We start from the raw sequence: 11097 nt of genomic DNA, 5'->3' as shown, positions 1-11097 counted from the left end.
CATCATTCTCAATTTATTTAGGGTGGACTGAAATTGTTATTTTGTGGATCCATGTATGATTGAATTAGATTGCTTGGGTTTCTAAGATTTACACTCTTTATTTAACGAGTTGTTGTAATTTTCTAATTTGATTGATATTGCTAGGGTGGAAAATAATGTATATTAGTTTACTTTCACGAGACGTAAAAAATAAGTGTAGGGGATTTGATAACTAGCATTTTTACCGGGTGAATTAGGGTTAGATTGGACTATTTTGATCCTAATTCTTGTCAACAAATTAGAATTTTGGGCTGATATTTATCTTTGGATGAATTTTGTGCCTTCATTCTATTTTTTCATGATTTTTATGGTATTTATGGATATTAATTGATTGTAATTTATTTTGTAGGAAATCAATTTGAAGGAATTTAATCCTGGTTCGAGTTTGAATTCAAAGCAGATTCATATGTGGCTCAATCAGGTTCAAAATCAAATAAAAGATGGTTCAATTGTAAATTCAAGTCAAGCCCAGGCTTAACCCAACTCCAATTCAAGTTCAACCCCACTCTAAACCCTAGCCCATTTGATTTTCCTTAACCCGGCCCACTTCACTTTATCGGGCCCCAAATCAAGCATTAGTCGGTTCAATTTCAATCAAATTCTGGTTCAATTGCAAGCCAGTTCAAAGCTGTGGATCAAGTGGCGCCGGTTCATCAAGTCATCCGGTTCAAGCGGCCGGTTCAAATCCAAGTCAATGTGGCCGGTTCAGCAGCAACGTTAAAAGCTTCAGCCGGTTCACAACGCAAAGGGGGCTCGCGACCTAGTGGCACTGTAGCATTCTCAGCCACGATTTTTTCCTCTGTTTCCCCTGTTCTTCGTCTCCGTTGATGTCGAGCCTCCCTTCCTCCTCTTAATCAACACAAAGCAAAGCGTGGCGAGTCCGATTGAAGATTTCTCAGCAGCGTTTTCCCCTTCCCTGTTGGCGGCCCGCTGCGATGATCAATTTCCAGCGAGCAACGGCCATCGGTAGTACCCACCTCCGCCTCCACAGAAGCAGTGCACGGCGGCTGGCCTCTGGCGGCGATTTGTAGCAGAGGTTCGGCCGGTCTCCTGGCGGCGATTTATAGCAGGAGATTCTCGTGCGCCTTCAACTCCCGTCGTCCCTGGAATAAGGCAAGGTAAGGCTGTTTTCAGTCTATGTTTGTGATATCCTAGCGGCGATTTGTAGCAGGGTGTTAGGGCAGAGGTGAAGCATCCATTGCCTGCGTCTTCTCCGTTCCTACCCAGCTGTGCGGTGATTTGCTCAGCAAGGTTCGTTGTCCCGTTGGTGCTGTCGATCGGAATTGCTGGAAGTTCTGTTTTGTGCCGGTTTGGAGAGGGAAGAATCCTAACTCTGAAACCATTGTCATCTGTTCTGTTCTTGCTTTACTGTTTTTTTCTCTTGTAGCTGGTTGTTGTTATGTTAGCTTTGAATCAAAACCCCCTTACACTGTAAATATGTTTTAATCCTTAAACCTAATTTTTAACTCTAATTGCTAAACCTAATTCCTAATATTGATCCTAACTATTAACCCTAATTCTCTAACTCTAATATTAATCTCTAACAGTGACTCTAACTTGATTCTTTGTAGTTGTGTTGTTGTGGTTGTTGTATAATTGTAACATTTATGGAACGGTTGGGATTCGATTGTGTCTAGCCGTATATGTATTTCCCTATTTTGAAAGAGTGAACAGCTTGTATTCTTGGTGGTGAACGAGAGTTGATCATGGCAGTAGGTTTTGTTAAAAGGGAATTGTGTTGTGATGATAGGTTTGTATGGGTTTATGTAGATTTTGTGTGTATGTAATGATGGTAGGATGAACTTGTGTATCACGTGATTGTGTTGTGTGTAGATAGGAATAAAAAACCTTGTGAATTGAGAGTTGTAGATGTTCTGGTTTAAGTGTACATAAGTGTATTTTGGTTGTGTGTATGTATTCGTATATGTGATGTGTGTTGTATGTTGATCTTGTAACAATGTAAAGAATATTATTGTTGTGTTGTAACTATCTGAATGTGTATCAGTGTTATAATTGAATAAAGTGTTGTTAAGTTACTTTGTCAAGTTGTTCCTTATTGTAAAGTTGTAAACTGTTCGATTATGTTCTTGATTTGTCAAATGTCATAACCATAAGTCATTGTTGTGTGTATATGTATTAGTATTGCATGATCTACGATGTGAGGTTAGTGTACGATTATGTATTAGGGTTATGTTTTATATATTAAATACAGAATACATTTTATTTATTATTCGTAGTACTTAATAAATAACTCGGTAAGGACCTTCCCAGGCCCGAGGGATGACGCACTTATTATATGTACGACACATTCTCTGCCTATATGTTGTCAAGCGTGCTGCCGCCTTGTCCCGATATTCGATGACTAGGTCGAGTTCCATAAGCCTTCTGCCAGCGTTGTCTTCGTCGTAATATTACCACCGATCCGATTCTACTCCAATTTCTACAGGGACTACAGCTTCTCCTCCGTAGACTAGATGAAAAAGCATCATACCTGTGCAAGGTAGTTCTTCAACCCAGCTGCCTCCTTCATGATCGAGCTTGATCTTAAGTCCCCACATGATCTCCCGGTTGACGACCTCTGCTTGTCCATTGCTCTGTGAATATGCCATTAAGGTGAAGGCCTGTTGAATACCGAGTCCTCTTCACCACTCCTACAGCTTTTTACCTTGGAACTGTCAGTCGTTATCAGAGATGAGCTGATGAGGTATGTCATACCGACATATGATATTTCTCCATAAGAATTTGAGTACAGCATCTTCAGTGATCCGGGCCAAAGCCTCAGCCTCGACCCATTTGGAGAAATAATCCACTGCGACCAACAAGAACTTTTTCTGCTGAGGTCCGACCGGGAAAGAACCGACTATATCCATTCCCCATTGATCGAAGGGACATGAGATGGTGGCAGCCTTCAATAACTCAGTCGGGTGCTTGGTGAAGGGTTGGTATTTCTGACAATGAACACAAGTGACCATAAGTTTGGATAAGTCCGCCTGCAGAGTGAGCCAAAAATACTCCGCTAATAAAATCTTCCGAGCCAAGGCCCGACCTCCCAGGTGGTTTCCGCAGCAGCCCTGATGCACTTCCTTCATCACGTATTCGGCGTCCTCGGGTCCTAGACATTTAAGCAGTGGTCGAGAGAAAGCATGCAGGTATAATTGGTCTCCGATGAGGGTGAAACGGGAGGCTCTCCGTCTGAGCATGCGAGCCTAGTCGGGGTCGGTAGGAATCCTCCTTTTTGCAGGAAGGCGATAAAGGCATCCTCCAATCTATTGGCTCAGCCGAGTGAGTTGACTGGTCAATCTGGGCTATCAAGGCGATTTGCATGATCGGTTGTTCTGCCACCCATTCAGTAAGGGAGCTAGCCATTTTAGCCAGCTCATTTGCTTTGGAATTGTCAGCTCGGGGAATCTTTTGAAGACTTACTTCTGTGAATTCCTCCTTTAATTTGGTGAAAGCCTCTGCATATCTCTGAAGTTAATCATTCTTCACCTCAAAGTTTCCTTCTATTTGCTGGAACACCAGTTGAGAGTGAGAGTGGACTCGAACTTTGGTCGCGCCTACTCGCTTTGTGGCTTGTAACCCCGCAAGTAAAGCTTCGTACTCTGCTTTGTTGTTAGAGGCTCTGAAGCTTAGCCGAATGGAGAGTTGAATCATCTCTTCTTGCAGGGAGACTAGTAGAACACCGACTCCATTTCCTTGTTTGGTAGTTGATCCATCCACGAAGACTTTCCACACACCCTCTAGTTCGGCTTCGGATATTTCTGTGAGAAAATCAGCTAAGGCATGGGCTTTGATGGTGGTGTGAGGTTGATATTGGATGTCGTACTCCCCGAGCTCCATAGTCCATTTGATGAGTCACCCCGAAGCTTCTGGATGAGTTAGTACTCTACCCAAATTGCTATTGGTCAAAATTGTGATCGGATGGGAGGGGAAGTAGGGTCGGAGTCGCCGAGTAGCCAGAACAAGAATCCAAGCTAATTTCTTCAAGTTGATGTACCAAGTCTCAACATCTTTTAACAAATGACTGAAAAAATAAATAGGGTCTTGTGTCTGCCCTTCCTGCTTGACTAGGACTGAGCTAACAGCCGAGTCGGAAGCTGAGAGATACATCCATAATAGCTCACCAAGTATGAGTTTCGCCAACTGAGGCAAGTGAGCTAAATAAGCCTTGAGCTTTTCGAAAGCCTTATTGCAAGCTTCACTCCACTCGAACCAATCAAGTCAACCGTAACAATCGGGTCTCCCTCTATATGTGCCTCGTGTTTGGACAAGTCCCCTTCCTTTATCTGACGGGTCTCGTTCTACGACTGATCTTTGCGGTCCAGATCATAATACCAATAACCGTTCCTATTAGATAAGAACTATGAATAAATCTTGACTTATTCAAATGCTTACAAATCTATAAATACACATCGTAATATAATCAATCATCGAATACGACATTAGCTCCATCTTGACTAATTTCTTATAAATGTAATCCACCATCTAAAATGCAACAACACCACTAATAACCAATTATTTGCGAGTACATTGAATTAGTGTTTTTGTTTAATATATATTGTCTTTGAAAGTTATTGAGCTTGTTGCACCAACCTTCTACCCATTTGCACTAGTTTAAGAACCTTGATAGCATACAAGAGCCTTTCCCACTAAAGCATGCTAAAAGATAACCATAAAAAGATAATCTAAAAAGAAGATTCCATTGCATTTCTTTTTTTTTTTAATAAAGGAAACTAATAAGTCATGTGATGGTTTGAAGAATCCATCAATAATCTTTTACCATTGGACCGTGGCCCGGGAGACATATATGAAATTTTAGTTACTAGAGTCTAGAGGGATTTGCTCAAAATTTAGCCTTGTTTGTTGTATCCTTCATTTTTCTGTTTTTTTTTCAATTAAAAAAATCTTTTTTTAAGTTTGAAATTATTATAGTAATAATTGATCTATATGACAACAATATTAAAAGCTTATAGTCAAAATAAAAATAAAAATCATGATTAATTAGAAGATCAACTCTCTAAAATAATATGATTGCATCAAAATGCATTAGCAAATTAATAATCTAGAGGATCTTTTGTATTCATCTTATCAAAATCAATTGTGCCACTAGATAATTTATTGGCATGCATGATAGTTATTGCTTTTGGCTTTAGGGTTTAGAAAGAATTAATAAATTAATCATCACAAATTTCTTGTCGCATTCCTTCTATTTTAGAATAATTAATTAATGGTGATCGTCTAGAACAACAAGGTGCTATTGAATTCTTAATGTCATAGCCATGAAAGCTAAATGCAAACTACTACTTCATATGTTCAACTAAGTTTTTGCTCATGTTTTAAAAACTATATAGAAATTATATAAAATGAGAGGTCTTAGTAATTAACAATCTTATCTTCGCTCTCTCACCAATTGACCACTATGGAAAAGCATTGTCTTTCATCGAGATTCGATCCTTGTCTACTTCAGCAAGTATGTCTTTTCCTTGATTGCCATCAAGTAAATCTAGAAGCATCCACGGTAGTGCGTTAACAACCGACCTTCATAGTCCATTTATCTCGGATACTCGAACCGTGGATCCCTCAACACAGTAATTTCCTCTAAATTGAGTGTCTATGCATGTCCCAACTGAATTTAGCCGGCTATATATTGACTCCATCCTTCCTCCAACACCACGCCATCGAACTTGCTCCTCTGTTTCTTTCGACCATGCAGCTCTCTCCCTCAAATCCTCCTCCTCTTCCTCCTCTCCAAAACTACTCCCAGCTACTCCAGAATTGGATCGCGGTTTGCTCCCCCAACTCCGTCGGAGCGACGGAAATACTGCACGACCGCCGGCAACAGAGCACGGCAGAGCAGAGGAAACAGAGGAGGATGGTGTCGAACAGGGAGTCCGCGCGCCGTGCGCGGGTGCGGCGGCAGCAGCAGCTCTGCAAGCTGCTGGCACAGGTGGCACATCTCCGGTCGGCAAACCACCGGCTCCTCGGAGAACTGAACCGGGTCGTGAGAGAGAAGGAGGAGGTCCGGCACGAGAATGCATGGATGGAGGAAGAAGAAACAGAGCTCAGAAGCAAGCTCGCTCGTATGGAAGCACAGCTCACTCCTATAATCTTTAATATTGATTAAAAATCTTTGCCAATGTGGATTTTAGATTGAATTATTAGTGTACTTATTTATATATACCTATTTATTCTTAATGTCTAGTTAAATGATATATTTTTTTTATTTTAAAAATATTCTTATTTTGTTACTATTATAATAATTTAGATCAAAATTATAAATTTTGATTTAATCCGATAATATCTCATTCCTTCTTCTTTTTACTCCTTTCAACCTACTAGAATAATATCTTTTTAACCAAATGCTGAAACTACAATACAAATTAAAATTTTAAATTTCAATGCAGAATGATATTGAATTTCCATGATTTATCAAAATAGTATATTTTGACCATTTTGTTTGATAAAGTATGAGATTTCAAAAGGAGCCTAATAATATTTCAAAATTTTCACTCACTAAGAACTTACATATACCAACTCAATTCAAAGAATCCTGCATACATATACCAACTCAATTCAAAAATCCTGCATAGAAAGCAATTCATATTAACCACTCCAAACTACATCAAAAGATTAAATCCACCACTCTAACAACCCCACACGATCGACTTCACAATCATCTATGAAAAAATAAATCGAGAAACTATAATTAACTACTACGGATATGATATTGCCTCGACTTCGTCAAAATTTAACCCTTACCTACAACAATAAATTTGTCCTGCAATAACTAACTCAACCAAAAAAAGTCTAATGATATTTCAAAATTTTCGCTCACTAAAACCATACATATACCAACTCAATTCAAATAATCCTACGTAGAAAGCAATTCATATTAACCACTCCAAACACTTTCATGGAAGCTTTATACATGGATAGCAATCAAGGGATACTGGGCATCTGGATTGACCGCTGCGTGCGTTTTCCGATTTACCCTGGTGGCCGGTAGGAAACTTCCGTGGGACCGAACCGGTCACCCCCAAGGATTGAGTCAATGCGACTAACTGGAATTAACATTTTTTTATAGAAGCTTTATACATGGATGCGGTGAAATAGAAACAAGAACAATGATGATGAATTACTAGTAACAATCTTAAATGAAGTAAACGGAATCAATAGCACAGGTAAATAATCAAAAAACTTAGTGCAAACATGATTCATCAAGTATCTATTTGACAGGAGCAAAAGTTTCAGTAAAGATTCATTTGCATGAAGAAGATACAGTATGATCCACCACCCAACTCCAAAACCACAAGCGAGATGAGTCAGTTAGAAGCCCATGGACTTGGAATTCACTATGATCTTACAGCTTCAACCTGAAAGGGTAAGCGAAATGAACTGAGATTCCTTAAAAGAATCTCACACGTACTGGATCAAAGGAGGCGGCTTCTAACATTTATAGAGTGGTGATCTAAGGCAACAGAGGGAGCAGCGCGAGCTGCTACTCTCAGGTGAAGAACCATAATTTTGCTACTGGTAACTGGTAATCTGATCCTGGTCGCTGTGAACTGCAGATGAATTTAAAGTCTCAAAAGGGCACAACAATTTATTGAATTGATTATAGTAGCATGAGATCAAAAAATGATTCCAGCACCAGAATAAGCTCACTAGTTACCTGCAACAATAATTATTTTGGCGTTCGGAACTTTGCCAGACTAGCTATGGCATCTTTGAGTGCCCCTTCATTCTTTTCTCTATTTCCCTAAGTATAAAAGTGCAGTAAATGACTTAGAATCATATTGAGAAATACCCAAGGAATACAATATATACGATCCACCAAAGAGAAGAAAGAAGCTCATGCTCTCTCGACGCCATAAAAATTTCAGTTTAAAACTGTGTAGGAGCAGAACAGATCTCATAAGAGTCAACACCTATAAAGAGAGGAATTATAACACTCACCTTCAAGGATGGTATTAAAGCATAAACTTCATCTACATTCTCTGGACAAACATTCCCCACCATGCATATCTGAGTGACGGTCAAAAGCAAGCATATAGAGAGGGATCAAAATGCATAAATCAAGAATATTAAGATAGAGTGCAAACCTCCCCATCAGTGATTGCATTTAGTTTCAAAGTTCTAGAAACTCAAGTTAATGGTCCAATTGAAAAAGGCTTTCCAAATAATGACATAATGCAAAAGTTAACCAAAAATAACGTGTTAAACTGAAGGATACTCCAAAACCTGTCGCACAGCCTTGGCATTTTTATAATGATCATTGACTTTGGAGTATTGCAATGCCTTGCTAAATGACCTGAGAAGAAAAATATGTCATTAAGAAAAACAATTACCAACTATGAAAATATGAATAATCTGCAAACAAAGCACAGCGAAAAGAACAAAGTATGAATGTAATTGCTAGCTAGTACTCAGGCATTTTTATCTTTGGATCTTCTGATAGAACAGTCATGTGTTCATGGATATCTTGTAAAACTTCTGCAGCTTCACAATCCATTAATAATCTAGCACCTTTTGGAAGTTCTGAAAGAAGTTCAACAACAACAAAAAATAAAAAAATGAGTCCCCAACATATTAACACAAGGTTCTTAATTAAGTTCGTTGGATAGCACAAAATTCCTACATATAGTGATAATAATACAAGTGGTGGTTCTAAGCAAAACAAATTATAAGAAATTACAGGGTTTTGAAAATTATTTTAACCATTTGGCCTCTATGATTGCATCACCAAAAAGATATGCAGCGAAGATGAGGATATACAGGGAAAATTAGATAGCAGTGCTATTGTTTATCGAAAGCTCTATCAGTAATAGGAGAGTTTATTTCATGGGTAGCGTATTTTGCACTTTCAGTCTTAATGCAGGCTGTAGTAGTTGCTGCAAGTGCTAAATTCAGACCAACAGTCAAAAATACAACTCAGACTGGGAAAAATAAGATACTCAAAAATGATATAAAGAATAAGATTGCGCATTAATGCAACCAATGGTCAACATAATGCATGATGTACACATCTAAACTAGTTGTAAGTGCCACACTACACAGAGATACTGTTTGTGAATTTCAAAATAGTCAGGTCTAACCTGCAAGTGCAGTGTGTGACACAAAAAAATACACAAACATGAAATCTTTGACTAAAAAAAGAAATGGAGATTCATGAAGCCAGATATGAAAACTACATCCATTTATTTGATGGACTAAAGCAAAATATCTAGGAAAAAGAATAAGAAAAAAAACACAAGCAAAATAAAAGATGAAAAAAGAATTAAATATTGGTCCATCAATAACCTAGTTCGATTTTCAATTGTGTTTCTGCTATCAAAGGCTCGAGTGGTATTGCTTGTGGTAAGCTTCCTTTTCCCCCAGCCTTCCCAGCGTTGGAACTTTTACCTAGATCTCCTATACAATAAAAGAACGCAAAATTCCATTAATGGTATCTTTCTGAAAAAGTATGTTTTAATAGTAAAAGTTGGAGGGACAATGAATAGCACCTGCTAGAGCTCTGTTAATAAGTAATATATTAAACTAAAACAATTTGAAGAAGAAAGGAAGGATGGACCTGCAGTTGAATTATTGAATAGATTGTTTCCACTTGTTTTCATGGTTGAAAAAGAGGCCTTTTTCTTGCCAGATTTCAGCTCAGCTGATGATTTTCCTTTGGTACTTGGAAGAGGTGTTTCAATAAAACCTAACAAAAATGAACACAAATTATAGTATTGATTACAATTAACCAGGACGGTGACATTTGGCAAGAATCATGCCCTTAACTTTGAATAATTGACATGAGTTCTTATGTTGTTCAAGTACAAAACCAAATTGTGCTACATTATGAACAAATCATCAATTAACAATAAACACCTACCAAACCCAAGAATGAAGAATCAGAAAACTAGATGTCAAGTATGCTATGTCACTTAACTAAAACATGTACAAATATCCAATGCAGAAAAGGAAATAATTTGATTGTTATTTTCATCAAGTAGTTTGTTACTTTGAATTGGTAATAAATTACCAGGGGTAATTGTTTGCTTATTTTTTTTAGTATTGGGTCCATATAAACATTATTGTCTTATATAATATTCACTATTGAATAATAGCATTCCTACTTTTTTCTACGTGAGATTTTTCCTCGGTATAAAGTTAGGGTTTCCGCTGCATGCTATGTTACTATCCTAGTGAGAACAGTTGTTTATATCAACTAGCGCCTAAATTAGAAAAGAAAAAAAAATACTACCTTCACCATCAGAATCTGATAATTCAATTTCAACATGTGACTCCTTCAGAGCAGCAGCACTCTTACCTTTGAGTGATCCTGCATCAAAAATACTGCTATTAAAATTCTACAAGAATAATAAAAGGTGTCTTAAACCTATGTGCCTTCAAAACCAATGCATAACCTTAAAAATAAAGGATCATACTATAACTAGAAGTATAGAATAGTCACTGAAACATATCAAAATTTTCCACGAAGCAGCACACCATGGAAGGTATGCTACTATTATATCGATGCGCATCTATAGGACACACTTTTGATAAAAAAAAAACAAAAAGGGAAATTTCGCCTCCCAAAGAAATGCAACCTCATAAGAAACCTTCTCTCACACAACATACTTCAAAATCAATGGAAAACACTTTTTCTCAAATGAGACTACAAACAACCCCAAGCCACGATTTTACAAGAGAAAAAAAAAATGTAATTGCGTTTTCCACCTAGTCACTTAGGTACTCAATGAAACTATCAAATCTTCGAACATGCACTAAACGAATTCGTTTCTGAAGTCGAAAAATTAAACCTTTAGGCAGAACACCTGATTCACTTGCGGATTTAAGTAAAAAAATTAGATTTTTTTTTTTTACACAAAGATGCGAACAGCACAAAATGGAAGAGAAAACCTAACCTTGATATTTTCCTCCAGGAAAGGCAGACCCGTTTCCACCTTCGTCCGCCATTTACGAGCCTGTAGCTGAGGAGGGAGAGAATAAAAAGAGGGCTCTCCCTCGACTAAACCCTATTGATAGCGAAAGGCTGGCAAAACCGCCGACCGG

General features: G+C 38.1%; 2 protein-coding genes across 3 annotated transcripts; one reads left to right on the top strand and one right to left on the bottom strand.

Annotated features, from left to right (window-relative positions):
• The first annotated feature begins 5656 nt into the window (after positions 1–5656).
• LOC141846977 (uncharacterized) lies at positions 5657–6163 on the top strand. Its single transcript, XM_074734988.1, has one exon. The coding sequence runs from the start codon at positions 5657–5659 to the stop codon at positions 6161–6163; it is 507 nt and encodes a 168-aa protein (XP_074591089.1).
• Positions 6164–7225: 1062 nt separating this feature from the next.
• Positions 7226–11078, bottom strand: LOC141847915 (uncharacterized). Of its 2 annotated transcripts, XR_012603438.1 has the most exons (11): positions 10950–11078; positions 10286–10363; positions 9611–9739; positions 9340–9450; positions 8466–8577; positions 8273–8350; positions 8142–8175; positions 7996–8064; positions 7712–7798; positions 7491–7604; positions 7226–7412 (listed from the first exon to the last, which is right to left on the bottom strand). XR_012603438.1 is itself a non-coding variant. In XM_074736024.1 (10 exons), the coding sequence occupies exons 1-9, from the start codon at positions 10999–11001 to the stop codon at positions 7724–7726; spliced, it is 738 nt and encodes a 245-aa protein (XP_074592125.1). In that variant the 5' UTR covers positions 11002–11078; the 3' UTR covers positions 7226–7604; positions 7712–7723. The 2 variants fall into 2 exon arrangements, 1 of the variants encoding a protein (XP_074592125.1); XM_074736024.1 differs by having other exon boundaries at positions 7226–7604.
• Between the last annotated feature and the right edge of the window lie 19 nt (positions 11079–11097).

Source organism: Curcuma longa, chromosome 16 (genome assembly GCF_044706935.1).
Source record: "Curcuma longa cultivar G26 ecotype Majalengka, Jawa Barat chromosome 16, ITB_CL_G26_1.1, whole genome shotgun sequence".
NCBI classification, from domain to species: domain Eukaryota; kingdom Viridiplantae; phylum Streptophyta; class Magnoliopsida; order Zingiberales; family Zingiberaceae; genus Curcuma; species Curcuma longa.
The sequence above is the reverse complement of the archived record's forward strand: the minus strand, read 5'-3'. Positions and strand labels throughout refer to the sequence as shown.

What these genes read in the sequence shown, in the direction of transcription:
- LOC141846977 (XM_074734988.1), top strand. Translation starts at nt 5,657, where the DNA reads ATGTCCCAACTGAATTTAGCCGGCTATATATTGACTCCATCCTTCCTC.
- LOC141847915 (XM_074736024.1), bottom strand. Translation starts at nt 11,001, where the DNA reads ATGGCGGACGAAGGTGGAAACGGGTCTGCCTTTCCTGGAGGAAAATAT. An exon ending in ACAATTGAAAATCGAACTAG is followed by an intron (nt 8,578 to 9,339) that starts GTTATTGATGGA and finishes AACTTCTTTCAG; the next exon opens with AACTTCCAAAAGGTGCTAGA. An exon ending in ATGCAATCACTGATGGGGAG is followed by an intron (nt 8,065 to 8,141) that starts GTTTGCACTCTA and finishes ACCGTCACTCAG; the next exon opens with ATATGCATGGTGGGGAATGT.